The sequence below is a fragment of the Pavona decussata genome, unplaced genomic scaffold (genome assembly GCF_977016875.1).
Source record: "Pavona decussata unplaced genomic scaffold, jaPavDecu1.1 SCAFFOLD_21, whole genome shotgun sequence".
NCBI classification, from domain to species: domain Eukaryota; kingdom Metazoa; phylum Cnidaria; class Anthozoa; order Scleractinia; family Agariciidae; genus Pavona; species Pavona decussata.
In genome coordinates, this window is record NW_028145444.1 from 1,336,393 (window position 1) to 1,360,054 (window position 23,662).

The following is a 23,662-nucleotide window of genomic DNA, read 5'->3' on the forward strand; positions in this document are numbered from 1 at the left end:
CAAAACAATGACAATGGCAAGTACATATGCTGCCAAAATTATCTGAATTTAAGCAAAGCTCCCCCCGGCGCCCCCCCCCCCCCCCCAAAAAAAAATATATATATATTATATTCCCACATGGGTATTAGGCCATACCTGTTTTGAGATGGTAGCTTATGAGATGGTAGAAATTGTACACTATTTGACCTCTGAATCCATTTTCCACAACCTTGCCTCAACTTTTTCTTGCGAAATTATAACTCTGACCACAATATAACAATACAGTATGCAACATCATAAGCTCAGTTGTTTCGCACACCCATATCCAGACACGCTCTCGTAATACACAGCAAACAACAAGGTTATTAATTAATCTTTGTTTACTTAAATCATTAACTGTCTAAAATAAATCATATGTACCATGCAAGTACAAACAATCTAGTCCTTGACACTCATCAGACTATGAAGATATATATGTTTACAAGTCTGTTCTCCATTATTGAAGGTAATAAGAATTATTTGGTCAAGCAGATAGCTCAATTATATCTAATCCAATAAATTACCGAAATTCAGTGTTACCTAATTAAAGCCATGTTTAAAAATACTCCTTTGATTGTTCAAAGAAATTTAAAAAGCAATAAGACACAACAAACTGTTTAAAATAATTGTCCACTGAGTAAAACTGATGCACTCGGTTGGCACTTAGACTAAAACAATGGCGTCAAGTAAAGTTTGCGTGCAATCAATGGGTTTATCCCTTAATATTTTGTGACTAACTAATAATACAACCATGCACAATTAACTCATTCTGCTTCTGGAGTAACAATAATATCAATCTATATGTGGCTTTGCCTGTATCAAAATAAAAACTTTAGCCTCTTATTTTAGTACACGTCTTCAAAATGTGTTCTAACACCTTGCAGTGAAAAATCAATAGATAATAAGCTCCTGTAGATCACTTAAAGTGGCAATCAGAGAAGCAAGAACACTAGATAAGAATTAATTCTGGAAATGTTATAATTAATGCCATGAGATATAACCAAACAGATGCCAGGCTGCCGGTTGTTCAAAAAGCAAGTAACTCTATCCAGGGGATAAATCACTCTCCAGTGGATAAAAATTAATGTACTCAAACCAATACATTTTATCCACTGGATAGCAATGATCTTATCTTTTGAATAAAGTTATCCGCTCTTTGAACAACTGGGGCCAAACAGATAACTGCCAAAGTTTGGGTAATTAATCTAACTTTCCACATCATGCATCTGATTAGTTGCGACACAAGTTAACATTTAGAATTCAAATCAAAGTGTTCAGACTTTTCTGATTTACACAGTAAAACATTTGACTTTCACACTAGCTGTCATGTTGAGATTTTCACTAAGCACTGCTATTCACCATACACTAATACAATATACAAATACCCTTATACCCTTAACCAGGTCATTCTGTAAACTACAAAACTACTTGAATCAAACTCACCAAAGCCCAATAAACCTCTTTTTAAAAAACTTACTTAGATATAGTTTATGTGAATATGTCGTGGAATAGAATCTCCTAAAATATGCTTATTGTGTATAAAGAATGTGAGGTACATGACATGACTGTCAACATCAGTAATGATTTTGCATAACCCATGAAATAGTAAGTAGACACTAAATTACACAGTATTAGTAACTAATTACTTTTTTCCTTCTGTTTTCTCATAGCAATGACTATTTGACTGAGCTTCACAGGTTACATAAAACCACAATATAACTAATAATAATAATTATGTATAATAAGTTTCTACTTAGTGTTTTCTAAGCTCCATTGTTCAAAACATTAATGAAATGCAGTCTAGCCTACCCAAAAAGTATAAACATGCCTTTCTAGCCAATTAGATCCAAAATTAAAACCAAGCATGATTTGTGGTACCCTTGGCACCAGAAGGAAAGTCATTTGCATATTAATTATTGAAGGGCTGAAAACATAGCAGTCTCTTGTTTATTTTAGGGTTGTTTTGATTTGAGGTCAGATGCTTCACTTTTTGCTTGAAGCCTACAATTTACTCCTGAAAAATTGTACACCATATTTTTTCCCTGTTTTGGCCGCCATTTTTGAGAAAAATTCCTTGGAATGGGGACTATTTAACAACTGGGTTTCCTCTGTGAAGGAGACAAAGAGAGCCACCAAAGCTGCATGATTGTAAGAGAAAAAACTTGCCCTTATCCAAGAGATTTTCACTGAAATGCTGGTGGGGCATGGAAAACAAATCATGGGGCTGTCTTTTGGGAAAAAATAAGAGGCTGCATGTAAACTCTAAGGCAAAGCAAAGCAAAAATTGAAAACAACCTAAAATTCACCCCAAGACAGTTATGCTTTCAGCCAATTAATTTTCTTTTAGCCTGAGGGTGGTGATTGGAAACCACTTCTTACATGTTTAACCATTTTGCCTCAAAGAGCACTAAGTTCAAAACTTGACTAAAAGGTCATAAACTTTCTTTCATTAATTTTGTACAGTAAACCAAGCAAAATCCAAGCCAGAAAGTACTGATCTATAGTTCTTTCATTTACAGCGCATTCAACAAGAACCAAAGTAACTGGCAAAATCTAAGAAACTTGACCAGATTTGCTGTGTTAACCTCAAGTGAGGTCTATAGGAATTACATCAGCTACATACAGTGTACTTCACAGTTTTTGCCAGCAACTCCAAAACTTGAAATTGAAAACCCTGAATTACATGCCATTGGACTTTAGGATTTTGTCAACAAGGACCACTGTCACACCTATTTTGCTTGACTAATGGTCTTACTCAAAGAAGAAAACACTTTAGTACAGGGAACCGACATTAGACTGCCCAGCACGGTGTTTAACATTTCTACAAAAAGGAAATTGAATCAAAGTATGTAACACTGGTTGTTACTCTCCGGAGCCTGATTCACACAGGCATTTTTCTTCCAATTAGAAGGTTTTTCAAAAACCGACAAAGTTTGAGCACTTTTAATTGTTAGCAGATCTGCAAAAGAGTATAACATACTCGCAGCTCTTTAAAGCTCTAAGAAGGCATCAGTCTGTGTGGGTGTCACTGCAATTATTTTCAAATGTGTGTCATGTATTTTCACAAAACTGTATGTTTTATACCCCTGGGTAATATATCTCAATAGCAATCATAAGTAACTGCCCAACAAAATAAATGGGGCAAGTACCTCACTTCCTGAGTCAGACAACATGAAAAGTTTTTTTAGGACTTCACAGTCACATGCTAAGAAACATTAGCTTCTTGAGTGAACGTCTTATTTTAGAGTCCCATTGCCTTGTTGTTTTTGTCTTTTTGGGGTATTTAAAATCATGTTCTTGTTCCATCTCATGATGAAAACTACACCAGACAAAGTCTATCTAGTGCAAAGTATCACTGGGACCCATGGTACTATCACACATGTTAAATTGCTATTAGAAGATTCATCAAGTGTGGCTGGCCTAAGGGGTCAGTTTTTTCTGATCTTGACAGTAATCCTGGGTAGTGGGATGCCTCTTGGAATTTTGTTTTGAGAATATGCAGTCCAAGACTTTTGGCTCCAACACTATTTAAACCAAAATATGTGATTTTCCATACCCTGTTTAATGCAGACCCTAAAATCTCTCCACTTTTTTTAAAGGTAAAGTAGCAAAAATATAACCTTTAACATTTCACATCAGAAGGCCAAACATAGCCTATTTATGGTCAAAATCTATTTCAGTACAGCTCAATCATGCACCCCTTGAGGTTGCATTGACCTGTCATTTATGACCAGGTAACCCCTTACCAAGACAACACCCTTCTAATGGGTAGACAGATCACATGCGGCCTTAAGAAACATGTTTATGGAAAACTGCAAGCTGCTGGCAGTCACATGACAAGTGCCTGCATTCATGTTTGAGGTTACCCACTTTCAATGGCAGAAAGTCATTTTCGCCTAAGTCATCCCGTATGTGAATGTCCCAGACATTCAAACAACCAAACAACTCTCTATCTTTCATCCCATGCAAACAACCATCAAAAAGATAATAATGTCATATCTTTCTGTTCGCTGAAACACCAATTTTACGCACCAAGAGTATTCAAATTGGTGACCTATTTTGTTTTGTTTTTTGTTTCATTTTCTTGTTTACTTCAATCAAAATGCAAAAACTTTCACAACCTCTACTGTCAAACACCAAATCTCAACCTGCAGTTTGCAGTTAGCCATAAAGATGTTTCTAAAGGCCCCAGCCCCACCATGGATGTTAACCCTTGTAGGACTAAGTATGCTTGAGTATGTTTGTAATAGTGAATTCATTGGCAACTTTTAGTTGTCATTTCACACACTGTCACCGTGACAAACGAAAACTTCCTGTGCTATAGCCTGCATTAAAAGCAACAATTTCTATGAACTGCCATCTTCCACTGACAAAACTGACCGGACCAGCCAGCCACACATGACAAAAGGGAAGCGCACTAAGAATTAACTAAGAAGCAAACTAATTTACCACAAGTCCTGACTGACAAGTTCCTCAATGACTGTGGCACTGTCTTACATCCCTTCTCCAATGGGTGTAATCTTTGCTACCTCCGTTACTTCGACCACTTCTTCAACTACATCTTCTGGTATAACTACCACTGGCTCCAACTGCTCTGGGTTTAAAGCCTCTTGAATTATTTCAACTGCGTTGATGTCCTGGGGGTGGACAACTTCTGGGCTCTCTTTCTGTGAATTAACTTCCACATGAACCACAGCCATGTTGTCTTCCACGATACTTGAAACCGCTGCATTGTCACCAGATGATTGTTCGTTAGCCTGCCCTGTCGCCGTCCCCACAGACACTTTGTACAATGAGTCAGTCATGGTTCCTACAGACGACATCATAGCTGACTGATCAATCGTGGTGCTTGGTGCTTGCTGGTTGTTCTCAGTGTTGGTCCCCACAGTTGATTTTCTTATCTCCTCTGTTTCGACTCCAATGGACACCCTTGGCGGGAAGAACTGACCTGGCACGGCTTGAATACCTGGAGGAAATGCATTCATGGGTCTTGCTAGTCCACCAGCAGTTGCAAATGGCACACCCATTGGATTGCCGCCCATGGTATTCAGGAAGGTGCTCATGTGTGGAATCTTTGTGCTGGAGTTTGATGCTGGGAATGTTGCCGCCCCTTGCATTTCTGGATGAGTGACAACATTAGTACGGGTAATCACTTCACTTCCTAAAGCTATTGTTGCTTGGTTTAAATCTTGAGTAGGTGCTGCCCTCTTTGCTGTAGCAACCTGAGTGGCATCAGCTGCCACTCTCTTGCTGGGTGGCTCACCTTCTTTCTCTACCACAACTGTGGAAGACTGTGTGTTACCTCTGACCTGGGAAGCTAGGGCTGATAGCATAGAGGACATGGGTGTGCTGGTAGGAGGCAAGTTGCTTAGGTTTGCTAGCATCTCAGCAGCAGAAGTGGTTCTTTTACGACCTCTTCTTACTCTAGGTTTGGGTGATGCAGTATTTTTTGCTTTAGGATCATGTCCAGTTGAATCAGTTCCATCTCCTGGTGTTACGACAGCAACTGTTTCTGCTGTCACACTGTCAGCTATTGGCACAGATGCAACCACTGTTCCTACCCCAGGGCTCTGAGCTCTAATTGGAGCAGCGACTGCACCACGCATGTCTTGAAAGGCTTGACCAGCATGCCCTGTCATGGGCATGGGAGCAAGGAATGCTACACCCTGGCCTGCTCCTTGAATACCCTGCATTGGAGCAATGGGAAGAAGTGTGGAAATGCTGTGTAAAATCTGGCCATCCTTCGTCATAGTTGGAGCCATGCTACTAAATGTCTGCATTCCAGGAAGGACCCCAGCTTGAGACGCAGACAAAAATGCCCCCTGAGCAGGCACACCGGGCATAAGCCCTTGCATGCCAGTAAAAGGCATTCCAGCAACGGCATTTGCTTGTACTCCAGGCAAAGCTTGGCCTGCAGTCACAGGAATCCCAGACAGCAGAGTACCTTGAATTCCTGGAACCGACATGCTATACAGTGCTCCAGATCCTGGTGGCAGTCCTTGTAGAACAGTTCCCTGAGGACCAAGCACGGGCATTCCGGGAGGCAAGGTACCTTGTGTTACATTTGTTGATGTGACAGGAAGACTCACAAGCTGGGGTGCTGAAGAAGGCGGCTGTGTTACTGTCTGTGCGTTTTGGATTACACCGGGTGCAATTCCAGGGGCAGCTGGATTCACTTCTACTGTGACAGCAACAGGACCTTCAATTCGAGAAGGATTAGGCATCAAAGCAGCGGCCGCCGCGGCCGCTTCGGCGCTGTTTAGCGAAGCTACCTGATTAACGGCCGCTACAAGGCTTGCTTCTGGGCTTAAATTCGACTCCATTGGTTTTATTATCTGCGCTTGTTGCTTGTTTTTGATACCTTGTATGACCGCTTCGCTGACTCCTTTCGCTTGCGGGGTTGTTGAGCGCTTTCTGATGCCTAATCGCTCACGCCGTCTTCGTTGCCTTTCACGATTTCCTTTCCGAATGATCTCAAGTTGCTCGCTTGTCATGGTTTCCTTTCGTTTTCGCCGCCACTCACGATATCTCGCTCTCAGTGCCTCAATCTGATCGCTACTCATCCGTTCTTTCTGCTTTCTTTTCAATTCGCGTTGTTTCTCTCGTCTCGCCGTGACCTCGTCGAGCAATCCATGCATTTTCTTCTTTTCACGCTCTCTGATAACTCGCTTTGTCGCGACGTCTTCGGGTGATTTGTCAGTTTGTCTCCTGGCGGATTCGCGTCCGCGCCTTTTCTTGCCGTCCTCCTTATTTTCTGGAGTTTCACTTAGTTCTTCAGTTCCGTTTTCTTGAGGCTTTTCATCGACCACTTCTACCTCACTGGCAACGACGAGAACGGTGTTCTCTTCCGAAGCGCCATCAAATTTTGAGTTATTGTCGTGACATTGTGGCGAAATGGCGTTGTTTGCTGAAGACACAGGGTCCGATGTAATTTGCTCCGCGGCCGCTTCTCGTCTCGATTTTTGTCGTGTTCTCGTCGATCTTTTCGGTCTTGTAGTCTTGGGAGTTGCTTTATCCGCTTCTTCTGGTATTTCTGTCTCAACTTTCAGTGGTAGCGCAACTTCTACAATCGCACAGCCCTCAGACAGCAACTCAAGATCATGGCTTGGGTCCACGTCGTTACCAGTTGTCGATGGCGCTTCACTCTGGCGTGACATCCTTAGTTTTTCGCGCCTTCGACGCTGTCTTTCTCTATTCAACCTTCGAATTCTGTCTGTTCGACTCTCGCCTGAAGTTTCCCCGATGGATTCCAGTGTGTCTACGTCCTCGTTATTCACTGCTGCATCCGTACTGTCATTAGCTTCGCTATTCATTTTTGCACAAGATATCGCATATCAAACCATCCAAAGTATAAACACGCAGAAAGCAGGACTACGTCACGCGATAATGTAAGGGCCTTTCGATCCAACTTATTCGTTTCTAACTCGGACAAATCAAAAGACAAATCTTTAAAGAACTACTGTTTGCTTATTGGGTGCGAATTCGAAGTACAAAGGTCTTGAAAATGGACGATTTTGGCGTCTAGGTGGCCATATTGGGAATCAGTCAATCAAATTTTTGAAACCTTGGGAAGAGACTAGCCTCGATTTCATACCGGGGTGTGACGCGCCTGTTAATTGTGTGAGTGGCAGTGAGTCTACAATATGTTGTCACATGTCATGTTTGGCGATATGTGCAGGTTAAAGGAAAGATGTCTATGAAAAATATTTCACATCAGCTGCTCTCGCTGTTTTCATTCATTAGCTAACACTACGTCTTCTCTGGCCATTGAAGCGCCTTTGATGATTTTTCAGTCGAAATGAGAGTCGAACAAGCTGAGTTATGTGACGGTTAGAGCGTGATAGTTTGCACTTCGCCCGTATTTAATTTATTTTTGACACCGCCACGTAACGAGGGATTTGTTATCAGTTTGATAAGTTCACCCCCAACCGGATGTTCAAATACTTTCTGGGAGAATTTTGAGCAGTAATCCTGCGCCCAAGATTTAATGATTTGGACATTTTTACGCTCTTTTGGTACTCGTAAGCGGATCTACTCGCGCTCATCTATGAATTCATTGAAAGTTGAATATTTACATAAAAGTTATCTTCACGAATACTGATTGCGTTTCATTTCCACTGAGTAATAATCGAGTTTCATCCTTTAAAAGGTGAATAACATAGGACGGGGCACAGGGTGTCAAAAAATGTTATGAGATAAAAATATCGGTGCCAATGTTTTTTTTTTCCTTGGTTGGTTAAGATGAATTTTAGCTGCTTAATCCTGCAATAAGATAAAAAAAAAATTGAAAAAATTGTATGACTGTACGAAAGGTATTCATATTGCTTTACGTGAATTTTGCACGCACCAATGTCCAATGTTATACAAAACATTATTCTGCAATCCCTTTGCAGACTAAATGTGACAAAAAATGATACTCTTTACATGCCTTTTTCAACGATTTACGGAAGAAATAACAGTCTTCAAGATACGGTAGGCAATTTTCACGCTTCGTTCGTGACTTGCGGCGGGTTAACAGATTGTGGTAGTGATAACCCCTCTAAGCGGTGTGCATTACTTCAACTCTTTGCCCTGTAACAAAGACAACAAAGAGTGATTTTTCCGCGTTGTTAATTTTTAAACTGTTGGCGCCAAACCAAACATTTATATATGCAACACCAGAAATTTCCAAAGGGACCGATGCTTGACCAACCTGACCTCACCGATTTCCACCGATTACCAAAATAACAAAAAATGCCCGCGTTTCCTTGCCAGCGTACAAAAACAAAGTGATCGCGCATGCGGCCGCTACCCTCCCCCCACACCTTCAAAATTCAACACAGTTGAATAAATTGAAAATGCGAAACATGGTGTCGTTTTGGAGCTCAAAATAGCGCAAATTCGTAGCTTTAAACATCGCTATGTCCATGCGAGGAACCCCGAGAGGTTCGGATGAGAACCTGTACAGTGCCACAAGCGATAGTTTTTGGGACGTTGGAAATTTCAAGCGCACGGTCAAGCGAATAGACGATGGTGCAAAATTATGTGACGAATTTGTGAAGCTTGTGGCTGAACGAGCTGAAATTGAAGCTAAATATGCGATGAAATTGAAAGCTTGGTCTAAGAAATGGGAGGACTGTATTAAAAGTGGGCCAGAATATGGAACAATGGAGGCTGCGATGCGGGGTTCGGTGAGCGAGGCTGAGTCAAGAGCCGAGATTCACATGCTTTGTCGTGATAAACTAATTGAAGAGGTACAAGAGTCCATAAAAAAGTGGAAAAATGAAAATTACCACAAAGGAATTTTTCAATGGAAGGAGACCAAAGAAGCTGATGAAGGATTTGCTAGAGCTCAAAAACCTTGGGCAAAGCGTCTGGCCAAAGTTGAGCGGGCAAAGAAAGCTTATCACAACGCTTCGAGGAACGTAGAGCAAGCTTCGAGGTTGGAGAGTGAAGCCAGTAATGACACTGAGAAGTCAGCTGAAAAGGTAAAAAAATTACAGGACGCTACGGAGAAAGCGAAACGAGAAATGGAGAAGTACAGAGAAAAATATGAACTGCGCCTGGACGAAATATCCTCTTATAACTCCCAATATGAGCAAGATATGATTCAAGAGTTTGAAAAGTGTCAGGAAAACGAAGACAAACGACTAATGTTTTTCAAAGACACTCTTTCGCAGTATCACAAATGTTTGGACATCTCACAAAGCCCCGAGTGAGTATTATAGCTTTTTTATTTATTTTTAATTTAATTCGTTCTAAGGGATCTAGTTTGATGGTTTTGTGATTGCAATTTTGCTTTTTGCTGATTTTTGTGAGTAATCTTGCAGCTTGTACATGTTCCAAGTGTACATTGTGCTCTGTTCGTTTAATAACTTATGTTCTTTGACGCGTGTCCTAAAATTCACATTTTAATCTTTCGTTTTGTTGCAAAAATATTTAATATATCCTGTATATCTCTCTCTACAAACATTTTGCATGTAGTGGTTAACACTTCCTGGGTAGTTCTTTGTGTACAGGAAATGGTTAACGTTCCACCATATCAGCTGTTATTGAATTTATAATTTTATTTTTTTATACATTTACTGTCACAATTTATTATTTCTGCAAGATTACTTTGAAATTTTTTGCTAAGTGGGTGAACAAACAATTTCAATGTGTTGTTCAAACAGCATACTCAAGTTATAATATCCTGTCATGATTTGACCAAGAAGTCACCAAGCTGAAGCTCTCTAACTGCTCAGCTCTTGGTCAAACCGTGAATATGATGAAGAAGAAGGAGATGTTCTTTTATTTAAAACAGGGTAATTCCTTCAGTAATTATAAAAACAAAATTACTGTTATCAACGGAAGCCCTAATTACAATGTTAAAAATTTCTAGAAATACTAAAAAGATCACACACATCAAAATGATAGAAATATAAAACTGTTAAAAATCTACAAAGAGGGTACAATATCTCTGAAGGTCTAGGACTCCTTGCAGCACTCATTTTTCTTTATTTCAATTCATGGAGGCACAATGGTATATAGGTTAGTTCATTGAACTTTTGATTGGATGTTCAGAAGATTGGAGGGTTGGTGGTTCAAGCTTAGGTTGGTCTCTTTATTGCTGTCTTGTTTCCTAAGTAACTTTCTCCACATTGTTTCACTTCACCCAGTTATAAACATGTACTGGGGGTAACCCTGCGATGGACTAGCATCCCATCCAAAGGGGAGTAGCAAAACTGAAACCTGGTTAAAGCTCTGTCGTGTGGGCCTCTTTGGCTCATAGTGTGATTTAACCTTTACTTTATTTTGAATTATTATCACTGAAAGTCTGATCAATCTCAGGTGGAGGAAAATAAAAATTAAGGCCCCGTTCAGACTACTTGCTTGTGTCCGGTTCTCGGGCACGGCACTAGTCTGAACATGGCTTTTTCTCAGTGCGCGAGCAAAAGTCTGCACACCGTCCCGTGCGAATGCCCCAAACTTGCAAATAATGAGTACAAGCAGTAGCATGATGGAGTTGCAAAAGCTTTTCATTAGGACTTGTGTGTTTAAAATAGACTACGATGTGGTAAGAAATGGTTTGAGCACGCAGCTGAAAGTATTGAGGAAAATGAACATGTTAAGATTCTGTGGGACTTAAAAATATAGACAGACAAGTGACTTGGGAACAATCGTCCTAATGTTTTCAACACCAATAAGAAGGAAAGAGATAGATTACACATGCCCAGAAGACAGCAGTGTGGAAAGTAAAGAGGACGAAAAAGTCAATGAATATCGAGACCTGGCCATGGAGATAAAGGCATTGTGGAAAATGAAAATGGTGAAGATTATTCCTGTTGTGATTGGATGTCTAGGGACTATACCAAAAGGCTTGAAAGGAACCTCAAGGAAATTGGAAATAGAATGATAACTATGTTAGTGCAAAAGACATTACTCTTGGAAATTATGGGAGAATCCTTCAGAGAGTCCTCTGCCTCTAAGGTGACTTGTTGGCACCCGGTCGAGCATGGTGACATCACCAGCTTGTGTGCTGTGAACGGTTACCAATAATAATAATGTCTGATAAATTTGATCAGCTAATCAAAAGATCAGCTGGTATCAATGGTGACCAGCATAACAATAATACAGCACAAAAAGACTAAAATTACCTGTTGCTAAGTTATAATAGTAAATTATTAATAATAAATATTTTGCACAGCCTCTATGTTTGAAACTGAAATTAGTACCCCCCTCCCCATCCACTTATAACAATTCAGTCCCATGCAGGGTAGCTGGGATATACAAGCCGAATTTTATATTGATAATTTGAGGTGGTGCTATATCACCAATAATAATGTTATCTTTTGGATCTTTCTAGGTTTTCAGGTATATTTGTCAACATGAACTTGACATTCGACAAAGCAGATGCGCAGGCTGATTTGGACTGGTGGTCACGTAATCATGGTGTTGGCATGCCACAGAACTGGCCAATGTTTGAGGTATTATTGCTCCCTTAATTCATAATAATGCATGAACAATAATCTGTAGTTTGGTACATTATGTCTGTCATGGTTTAAGTTAATTTTGGTTCGTTGTTTAATTTTAGCATTCACTTGCCCGTTCTTTGTTCCAGATAATGTATTTTTATGATCATGCTGAAAAGGAGACAGGGTAAAATAAACATTTTAAAACTAAAACCAAACTAACCAGGATACTATTAGGTTTCGTTTTTAGTTATGTTAGACAGCTTTATAGAGCTTTATACAGCTTTATGTCAGTAATTATTTTCATTATCATCCTCATCCTCTTCATCATCATCATCATCATCATCATCATCATCATTATCAATGTTTCCTTTATTCCTCTGCATTTTTTCACCCTGGACCAGACATACTCTATATCTGAGGACAAGGGTGGCTTTTAAGTGATACATACTTCCTTTGTAAGATATGAGCAGCAGGGCAGTTGATAGATGTTGATGTCTCGTGGTATTAAGGTGGTGTGCTTTGCCGCACCTTTGTTATTTAAACCCAATGCTATGATCATGAATGGCATACCCATTGTTGATGTCTTCATGTTCCACATTTTATGAGTCTCAATCTCTTTGTACTTTGATAATTTTTTCTCTTCCTGCACTGAAGTGTTCTACATTATTTGGGATCTTCACAGCAACAGATCTTAAAGCCGGTGTTTACTAGGGTGCCAAGCAACAACCAGTTGCCTAAGGCACTCTAGAAAATTAAGGATAATCGTTCCTACAATTCAAAAACTTTTCTAATAATTCTAGCTGATCCCAACAGCGCTGACTTCTGTATTAGCCTAATGGGCATGTTCACTCTGATGACAGTCAAGCATATTTTTGGAGCCATCTTGGATTGTTTACAGGTCTCACCCTTTGTCTTCAGGCCTCACATTCTTTGAACCTCTCAGGCCAGGTCTTAGTATGTTTCTCACTTTTACTCTCAAATCTCCAGGGATTGTTACATCTATTATTTGGCAGCTCTTGTCATTCTTATTGAAGACTACCAAATCTTTTTACCCTCTTGCCTTAATTTTATGATCAGTCCAGATGCTTAAGTCCGACAACAGCTTATGATCCTCCTTGTCAGTTACACTCTCTGGGGTATGTTCATACCACTTCTCTGATCGATGCAAACCAAGCTTTTCCGCCAAATCCCAGTGGATTGCTCTTTCTACATTATTTTGTCTTTTCTTGTACTCTTTCTGTGCAAGATTAGGGCATGCAATTACAAGATGGATGATTGTCTTATTACACTTGCAACATTTGAAAAGGGACCAAATGACAACACCCAAAGGAGACTTTTGTAATTTATGACCAGCTGTTTCAGTTGTGGAGCCAGCTTACTTAGAGCTTCATGAAAACACCAAACATGGTTTAGTTCGACTGGATGTTCTTCAAGACAGTGATACAGTGTTCTAAATTTATTCCTCAAAGTCATTTAAGTCATAACAATAATTATTGATAAAAAGGAAAGCAAAGAACAGTGATCAGCATCAAATTTTGTAATGTCAATACTTATTCAACCCCTGAGGTCATAAGAATTAAGGATATGATCACCCAAGGTGAATTTTCTTGATGTCTTAATACCTTCTCCCCAGTACTTTTGTAAGAAAAGTATGGGGACAAGATAGGAGAATTTGTTCTTTGATATCAGGGGTTAAAAGGATTAAAAAAAGAAAAGGAAAGAAACTCAGCTGCGCCCTGTTCTTTTCAACCCACTTCTCAATCTTTGGAAATTGGATGAAACACTCTTTCTTGGGTTTGATATATACATTGTATATATATATAGCTCAATGACAATTCTCCAAATGATTATTATTTCTTTACACATGCATATAGGAATGGAACGTTCCCAATCAGAAGGTGCAAATTGAAAAGGCATTTGTGAAACATCAAGGACATTTAAAAACTGAACAATCAAGGAGTACTCCATCACCAGGAGTGCTGAATAGTGGAGACTTGATTCACAAATTGGACGTCGTTCATCTTCATTTGGAACACAATTCTGTTGGAGAGAATAAAACTTTTGATTCTCCTAATCTGATCAATTTAAATTCAGACCTCAGTCTTCAAGCACTTGTGTCCAATAGCAACAATTCAAATTGGAAATGTGAAGCGACATTTGATAGCTCGCTGAATGACAAGGCACACATTCAAAGTGGGACTTTTTCAGCTGCAGTAGATTCTGTAGAGAGTGCGCAGAGCAGTGATTCAGAGGTAGTTTATTGGGAAATAGCAGATATCAGAGGTACAAACCAGGTAGATAGAGAATGTAGATCAGTGGAAAACCAGTTATTAGATCCTACAGCTTCTACACAGCCTTGTATTGGAGTGTTAGAGTTTGTTAATACAGAGAGGCAAAGACAGGCAGACAGAAAACAGGTAGGAATAAAAACTAATTACCGTGAATTGTAGATTCATTTCCAGGTAATGACTTTTTTTTCTGTTACTCCATAGATGTCATAGATTTTGTATTAACTATTTTTTACTAGCCAGAATAAATTTGTAGTTGGCTATGTCATAAGTACAGTGGAACCGTCATTCACCCTTTAAGCCCTAACAGAGATCAGCATCAAATTTCTCCTTGTAATGTCAATGCTTATTCAACCCCTGAGTTCATGAGAATTAAGGATATGATCACCCAAGGATAATTTTCTTAACATTTTAATAACTTCTCCCAAGCACTTTTATAAGAAAAAGTAGTGGAAACATGATAGCAGAATTTGTCCTTTGATTTTTCCATTTTGTTACAGTCAAACCAGGTCAAGCGTACCCCCCTAGACTCTATTAATGGATCGATTATTTGAACATTGAATCCGTTAGTCGTTTCAACAAATGCATTCATTCATTCATTCATTGTTAGCGCAGATCAAGTTCAAATTAAAATTCGACTTTTATTGGCTTGATCCGGGCTAACAGTAAAAGCAATAGCCTGTAAAATTCAAACTACAGTACATTTGAAACAGCTCGTTCGTTCAAACTGTTCCCGCATGTTGTTGACACGTTCATATAATTCATTATGCAAATTTGGCCATGGCAAGAGCACAAAGTCAAGCGCTTGCAACTGAGTCGGGCTGAAAAATTCCAATTTATCTTTCGTGTATAGCATTACCCACCTTGTAGCATGAAAAAGTATGGTATATATTTTACCAGACTGTCCAATATACCGCGAAGAATAGCAGAACACATGTGCCGAAGGTCATAGCCATTGTCGAGGGTCAACTGAAATGAACATCTTTCACTGTGAGTTCGCATACTTTTCGCTAAATTAATTTGCATATACCTCAAAAAGAGAACTGCTTATTACAATAAAACGCTTCCAATCATTTTTCTAAATAACTAACGGAATAAACGCCAGTGTATAAACGTAAAATGTCCATTTAATGATCATTAGAGAGTTTAAACTTACCCGACAGGACCCACTTACACCATGCCTGGTTGAAAATGGCGAATTTTCTTTCTGACAGTACGCGTTGACTGCTGCAAATCACGAGAAATCTGGTTTTAGGAAAATCCACTATTATATAAATCAAGAATTTCCGCTCTGAATATGTTCTAGTTTTATGCATTGTTCGTATAATCCAATCAGAAATCGAATTTTGATTTGAATACTTGAAACGACTAACGCATTCAATTTTCAAATAATAGATTCATTAATAGAATCTAGGGGGGTACGCTTGACCTGGTTCGACTGTAATAATTAACCACCTAAACAAAAAGCCTGTTTTCTTGATTAGGACACACCCTACTTTAAATGCCATTCATTGATTAGAATACAGTAAAAGGTCAAGCTTCAAAAGCTGCCAATGTGTGTGATTTGAGTACAGTGATTTTTTCAATCCTCTTTGGTGGCTGGTCGCATTCCAAGAAATCAATACCCGTTGTCCTCATAATGGAGGTTTCAATATAGCATTTGGGACACTCAAAAACTGTTCCATCCCCTTAATATAGGTGTCCCTTTAATAGAGGTCACTGATACAAAGATTATGTGAACATTTTTGTTGGACAAAGGTTGTGTCTCTTTTATGGATGTCTCCCAAACTAGAGTTTCCACTGTATTCTATTTTGCCCATTTGTCATTTCTAACAATAATCTTTTGAGTGATTATTTGTTTCTACCAATAAACATCCCACATGGGTGTACAGTCCAAAATATTAAACCTAGTCATTTGGGATTCTATGTACTTTTGCAGCGATCATTTTTCATTGAGGTTGAATCTATGTTTTTCAGGAGTATAATGAATTTCCAATCAAACGGTCATCTACTTCTTCACGTCATGAGCAAGCACAGGCATCATATCCAGAGACACAGAATCACCTTGAAGACAACACTGACTACTCACATCAAAATGAGACGTAAGTTTTCCAGTGTGAGTTTCCATGCTTTACATAATCTCATCCATTAATTTGTGTTTAAATTGGGTTGGCAAAAGAATTACCACTCAGTGGGTCAACTATACCCATAAGGACAAGAGTCTATGACTCATAGCCTCTATCTCTCATACTATTAGCCTTGGAGTCAATCCTTTCCCAAGTAGATTTATTTTTTTTAACAAATCTTAGGGGATCTATGAAACACCCACAGTTCAACCACCCAATCAGTTAAGAGCAATGACAATTAAGGTATCACAAGTCATACCTTTTTGCAGCAAAAGCAGTTCTGAATATACATCTACTTGGGAAAGAGTTGAGTCAAGAAGTCATAGTCATGGGCAAGCTCTGAGAAGTAAGGTTTTTGAACTACTTTGGTCTATAATAGAGGATGGATGAGGACAGTCGTGGAGGGCTATAACCCATAACACTACTGAGTATGCTTGATAGCACGTTGATGTTAAGCTGATCTTAACACCTGTAGGTTTAATAAACAACTATTATAATGAACATTGTCGGAAAGCCTGCACAACAAGACCACAAGGTGGCATGGATAGTTTATTTATAAATTAATCGGGCTCGTGCATCCCTACAGAAAATAAATCAGAGGGGCAAATGTTTGTGGTGTTTTCAGCCATCCTATCGCACTGACAACCTTAACAGTGGAATTACAAATTATTGCAAATTACATAGCTACCCATACTGGCTTTTAGTCCTGTCACGTAAGCTTGAGGCTTTAAAATCTAACAATGTTAATATTGAAATAGCTATAAAGCCACAGTGTAAGATGAAAACAGAAATCTGATTAAAATATTCATACACTTTCTAGAGCTCTAGAGCTTAGCTAATAGTCCAGTTTCAAATTCACCAAGACCACTGGATAGAAAGACAAAAGATGCATTTATACAGGGTTAGCCTCAATCTGAAGTAAAATATTCACAAATACCAGTGAGAAGATAAAGTTTTCACAACTCTGTGTATTGTTTTATTTTAGGATTCAGCACTTTCCTGGTAACATTTATAAATATTTTGCTTCAGAGCAGAGCCTAACCCTGTATAAATGCATGTTTTGTCTTTTATCCAGCGGTCTTGGTGAATTCAAAACTGGACTATTCCAAGACTATAAAATCAAAAACCATAATTTATTGCAACCAATACAAAGTTGTCGGTGTATATAGTTGTTGTTAATTTGTTTCTGGGAAAAAGCAGTAGTGTTATCTCTTCAAAACCCTAGTGTTTGTACCAAAAGCTTAATATTATAGTGACTCCCCCTTAAAAATGCTGCCTTGTACAAGCACCAATCAATATGTTCAAAGATCTCTAAGGTCACTGCACCAAGAGTGATCAGATCATTTTCGGACTGGGGAGATCATCCATCCAATGATACACAGTTCAACATTAATTTTGTTGAATAACATATAAACAGGTTGTCCAACAAATGTTGACCAGTGTATCATGTGATGTTGAATGTTGAAACAGACCATTTAACATGTTGCACAGAATACAAGCTAGCTCTATTACATTCAACAACATGCAACATGTTGAACAGCAACAAAAAACATCAAGCAATTCGTAATCTAGACACCACTCAACAGTTGTTGAGCAACAATGTTGAACACTATTAATATAGCACTGTGTATCATTGGCTTAACAGTCGTCTTAACCTGCGGTCATTTTTGTTCCACTTTGTTCTCAGGGTTCAAAGTAATCCATTCAACAATTACACGTCAACGACAAATGAAGACTACATGTACAGTAACCCATCAGCCTCTGACGAGTGGGACGTGGAGCCGCCGCCTATCCAAGATGCTGGTATCCCAGTCAGGGCTTTGTACGACTTTCAAGGAATGGAAGATGATGAATTGAATTTCAAAGAAGGCGATGTTCTCACTCAACTTTCTTCGCAAGATGACCAAGGCTGGTGTCAGGGTAGATTCCAGGGAAAAGTCGGACATTTTCCCGGCTCGTATGTTGAACCATTGTAGGAAAGGGTAGGACATGTTAATCACATCAGCACTGTAGTGGTAGATGTTTAGGTTCCTCTTGATATACAGTGGAACTTCGATTTAACAAAGTACCAAGTGACTAGGAAAAGTGGTTTGTTAATATTGAGGGTTTGTTATATAGAGGTTCTTTCCCATACATTTTAAAAGGCCAGGCTAAAGGATGTTTAACAATAATTATTCCATGAGCACACGTTGATATGAGATGATAGATAGCCAGCGAGGCGTGTAACAGCGAGTTGGCTATGATCATCCTATATCCAGCTAGCGTGAGTGGAATCATTGTTGTATTAAAAACAATCAAGGATTTGGATTTTGCTGATTTTGCTTTGCAAGAACAACCAGACCGCATCTTGGGCATGGTATAATGGCTCATTATCCTGGCCACTAAGCAAATCAGATCTCTGGAATTACATTGTACAATGATCCAGTTTTTAATAATGTTCATGATACTGAGGATTCCGTTATATAGAGGTTTGTTGAATCAAGGTTCCACTATAGTCATATTTCATTCCTTGATTGTAACCAGACTGTTCAGATAGTTACTGTACATTGTAACCATGTTTAAGCCCTGAGACCAACATACAAGTTCACCCAGTTATCTTTGTATATTTCCTATAGATGTATTTGGTTGAAGTTGTCATAAAATCAAGATGATGTATCTTGATCGGTGTTCATATCTTTTATATCCAATATATTTATTTTTAATGGCGTATTGATATTTCAAGAAGAAATTAGATGTCAATCACTGTTGGAACATAATTTGAAATTAATTAATCCTTTTGGATAGAATCAGACACAAGTTTACAATCTTGTGTTTGAGGGCATAAGCTGAATATAAGATTGAGCCAAATATGTAGTGTATTAATTAAACTACATTATTTGTTAGTTGTAGTACTTCTTACAGAAAAAATAATTGAAATTTGTTACAGAAGTAAATTGTAGCTGTAGTTAGAATTAAAAAAAACTGAAGTAGTTTAATTATGTAACTAAGTGATGTTGAATTTTAACTTGTGAATCCAAATTGCAACAATGATGCAGCTTCAAGGTAAGAGCATTCTTTATTGGCATGTCTCGGTCTAGTAAAAAATGATTTTTGGTAGGTAAACTTGATGAATTATCAGATCACTCAGAAGTTGTTAACTAATTTGTAAAATCAATAAGGTTATTCATTTATTTGTCCCATTTGTAGACAATTTTGCCAAAGAATGTAAGTCACTACAGATTAATTTAACTGTTTAGGAAACAGGACACATTACTTTGAATGACATATGTTATTGTAACAGTAGTAAGTGTAATTTAATAGTCGAGGCTCTGTCATTGGCAAGCCTCTTCTTGTAAAGATATTCTTAGCAAGTAATGTCAGCATGGATTGAAGATACTCCATTGCTGATTAAATTATAGATCATAAGTCCCCGTGAGTGATCTAATTTTTAGCATTTTTCATCAAGAATGTTGCTCTTTTCCACCAAGAAAGGTTTTCTGGTTAAAATATTACCTGGTTTAGGTTCAATTCACAACAAGACATACATTTGGCCACTAAAACACGTTCTTGTTTTTGCCTGAAACGTAACTGAGGAACTTTTTTATCTGCATCCCTGCATAAGTGTTATTTTGAGAAGTGCTGTTGAAGTGTTTTTGGACTGAATTTTAAATTTTAGTATTCATCACGGGCCTTTGAAGCTTGTATAGAAGGCACAGGCTTACCAATTTTTCAAACAAAGATTAAACTTATGCAGGATTGCTCAAAATGTTTAAGTCATCTCCAAAGCTTATCAACAGGGCTTCTTGTCAGTCCACATAGTTTTTAGCCTACATTTTGCAAACATGTAACTACAGTTGCTTTTCAACGTTGGTGCCCTAAATGCTTTTTGTTTGTTTGTTTTGTTACAAACTGTGATCAAAATTTTCTCCTGGATTGGCCAAGCCACTGCTCCAGGTGCTTTGCAATTCAATTAATTTTTTTTTTTTTTTTTTTTTTTTTTTTTTTTTTTTTTTTTTTTTTTTTTGAGGAGAAATAAGAAAGACAACAACTAATGAGGATTGGCTTTATTTGTCTTTGGAACAACCAGGCCCTGTTGGTGCCCTTAGGAATTTTGGAAAGTCAAGGCTATTGCCTAACAGGAGCCGGGTAGCCTGGGGTGCCCAACATAGTGCTCTGCTCTGTAGTAGCACCTGATATTTTCACAGGTTAGACTCTGAACTTCTCAGCTTTTGGCTTGCAGGCTCCTTGAAAATTTTCTTAGGCAGCAGCCTTGAAAGTCCAGTTGCCTTTACCCTGCCAGCAGCGATCCCTTCCATCTTCCTGGAAAAATCAGGAAGAGTCCTTTCCGTTCCTGATTTTCATGGGAGGTTGAAGAGATCTCTGCTTGTAGGGTAAGTTGCCTTCTGCAGTCTGTTGTAATGTTTTTGTTTTGTTATTTAGCAATCAAGATTTAAATTATGACGTTAAATGCATGGGGTTACCCTCTCGGCATGTTATTTTATCAGTAGGCCCTGTGTTGTCTGTGACAAGTGACCTCATTTGAACATTTTAAGAATATTAGGGGTTAGAACTTAAACAATACCAGAAATGGAAATAGCATGCCAAAGTCACCAAAATGGTCAATTTGTGAGGCCCCTGACTCTGAAAAATGAAAAGGATTTGTAACTTTTGTCATACATACAAATCTTTTAAGCATTCAAACCGTTATTTAAAGGCTAAGTGTCAGAGGGATTTTGACCTTTTTTGGTGAAAACAATACCTTACCTAAGTTACAAAATGTTCTAGAACAGCGAGAGACAGAAATCAACTGAATTCTTGAAACTAAGAACAACTCATGATCTGTTCTAGCGCATTTTGGAGACGAAAATGCAAGATCTCGAGAAAATCGAACCCAACCTTTTTTTAAGTTGCAATCCATTCCATGTATGGCCGGCGACAATGAGGACAGTTTTAGTGCACTGGTAATTTATAGCAAAACTGAAACCATTATATTTAGATTCCTGTTTAAAAAAACGTTTTGGGGTTTTTGAAATGAACTTCTCAAACTCAGTAATAATTCATCAAGGGAAAACAAGGAAAATCACTTTTGTGACCGTGGTTTGGATGTGTGTTCCTAATTAAGATAAAATTTTGCCAGAGAATTGTTGATCATTTGAGAAGCCATATCAAACACTCCAAAGTGTGTTTCATCAGATATCCAAACACCTCGAAGTCGTATAAAAAAAAACTCGGCTGCGCCTCGCTTTTTTCAACCTACTTCTCGGTGTTTGGATATCTGATGAAACACGCTTTCTCGTGTGTGATATTTTCCATCAAAACCTTCAAATTGAGTAAGTTTCCTAATTTGAACACAATTTTCATTTCTGACGTTACACCTAATTGCAATAACGTCATACGAAGATGAAAAAAGAACAGAATTATTTACATTTAATGATAATCGATGCAAACTACGTATTTCTTGGATTTAAATAAGTATCAGTGCATTCATGCACTACAATAATTACAACAACAATGTTTAGACAATTTCTTGTGGTAGCATAGTTAGCAGATTGGGTTGCATTACGGCTTTTTTAACATCAAACAGTGCCGAAATACTTCCTATTTGGTTTTTCTTCCTGTTTCATTTTTGTATGACTGTTTTTGCAGCTAGGTATTGATCCCACAGTTTACTCAATGGTATACCGAGTCTTGTAAAAAAATTACTATGCGTTAGCGCCATTAGCACAAACAGTCAGGTAATTCTTCTACTTTCAACTGGTGTTGACTGTAGAAGAACGAGAGTGTAAAACTAAATGTATTGATACTTTTGGGACTGCTAATAAAACCCAAAGGGTTTCTGTAAATAAACGCTGGTGTAATCAGTATAACATGATATTTTTATAGCAGTGAATAAATAAATGGAATGAAATAATGGAAATAGTATGTAGCCTTAGTAGCACTCTTGCTCCAGGTATTTGCCGGGCAAAATGAACTATTTATCAAAAATAAATTTGGTTGGTGAACTGACGTGTTCTTGAAGAGTTGTTCTCCGTGTTAATGGTTGTACCCTACTTATGTTTCAATACACTAGAAAGTGATTGAAGGGCTGAGAGCAGAACCGGCTCATGTCAAATGTCGTTTTTCTCCAAAGTGCTGGAATTCTTGTATTTAGCTTCAATTTAATAAGAGCGAAACAAGAAAGAGAACGTTGAGGCTGGGATTAACTAAAATTTAGGAACGTACTGAGAACATTACCCAGGCTCAGAGTCAGTTAAGAACATTTTTATTGCGACCAAATGTTTTTTAAAATGAACAGTATAAAAACGGATAAAATAATACATGAAAAAATTCAGTCTATATTGTCCAATTAACCCAAATAAAAGGTGTCTTGGTCACGTCCGCATAGATTTACTGAGGCGCTATAACAGGTAACTGAAGAACATCTTGAGAACTTTTCAGGCTCAAATTGCTAAAAATAATAACTTTCAGCCTCGGAGTGTAATCAGAGCGAAACTAGAAAGAGCGATGTTCATTGATTAAATTAAAGGCCACACGCACAAATTCAGACACTTGAGCAAAACGAAAAATCGACCCAAAATTGGATGTTATGCTCTCACCCCTTCAACTGAAGATCCAAAAATAAATGAACTGCTTCCTGTCTGTATTCTCATCTTCCCCATGCCATGTATCACAACATTTCCCTGTGACCTATTTTGACCTGCAATAGTGAGATGCCAAAAACAGGAACACCCAACCCGTCTGAGAATCAGGCTAGACTAACGGCTGACTAGGTAATTTTGTAAAAGGTGTGCTCCATTTTGATCGTTAGAAAAATGTTTCAATAAAATATCCGGGTTTGCGGCTCCGGCCCACCACGAAAAGTAGTTGGAAATTCTGAGGCCGAGGGGGATCTCAAAAGGCAGATTTTGTTAAGAAAATTAAGAAGACTATTGCAACCTTAGCTTACTTCAAGTGCTTTGAAAAAGTCAACCCTTTTTTAGGTCTCCTTGCTACTCGTAAACCGACTGTTTTGAAAAATTTTATTCATTTATTTATTTATTTATTTTTATTTATTATTATTATTTTTTTTTTTTTTTTAATTTTTTTTTTGTTGGGGGGGGGGGGGGAGAGGTCTGGTTGAGTTATTTTGGTTTTTTATTTGTTTTCTGTTATGTTTTGTTTTTCTTTCTTTTACTTTGCTCTCAGAGTTGGGTATGCCCCCAGCACGGAGTCGAAGCCAGCCATTCGCATATTTATGACTTCACTATCGAGATGTCTGTGCGTTAGGGTGCGTTTCTTTGGGAAAATCGGAATCCGGATTTTTGGTCCAAGATCACTC

General features: G+C 38.3%; 2 protein-coding genes across 3 annotated transcripts; one reads left to right on the forward strand and one right to left on the reverse strand.

Annotated features, from left to right (window-relative positions):
- Positions 1 to 341: 341 nt before the first annotated feature.
- On the reverse strand, positions 342 to 7,564 carry LOC146486123 (uncharacterized). Its single transcript, XM_085098609.1, has one exon. The coding sequence runs from the start codon at positions 7,329 to 7,331 to the stop codon at positions 4,512 to 4,514; it is 2,820 nt and encodes a 939-aa protein (XP_084954735.1). The 5' UTR covers positions 7,332 to 7,564; the 3' UTR covers positions 342 to 4,511.
- A 615-nt stretch (positions 7,565 to 8,179) lies between these two features.
- On the forward strand, positions 8,180 to 22,350 carry LOC146486124 (protein kinase C and casein kinase substrate in neurons protein 2-like). Of its 2 annotated transcripts, XM_085098615.1 has the most exons (5): positions 8,180 to 9,712; positions 11,843 to 11,963; positions 13,826 to 14,368; positions 16,217 to 16,341; positions 18,053 to 22,350. In XM_085098615.1, exons 1-5 carry the CDS (start codon positions 8,919 to 8,921, stop codon positions 18,339 to 18,341), a joined length of 1,872 nt encoding a protein of 623 aa, XP_084954741.1. In that variant the 5' UTR covers positions 8,180 to 8,918; the 3' UTR covers positions 18,342 to 22,350. The 2 variants fall into 2 exon arrangements, with proteins under 2 accessions (XP_084954741.1, XP_084954747.1); XM_085098621.1 differs by lacking the exon at positions 13,826 to 14,368.
- Positions 22,351 to 23,662: the final 1,312 nt, after the last annotated feature.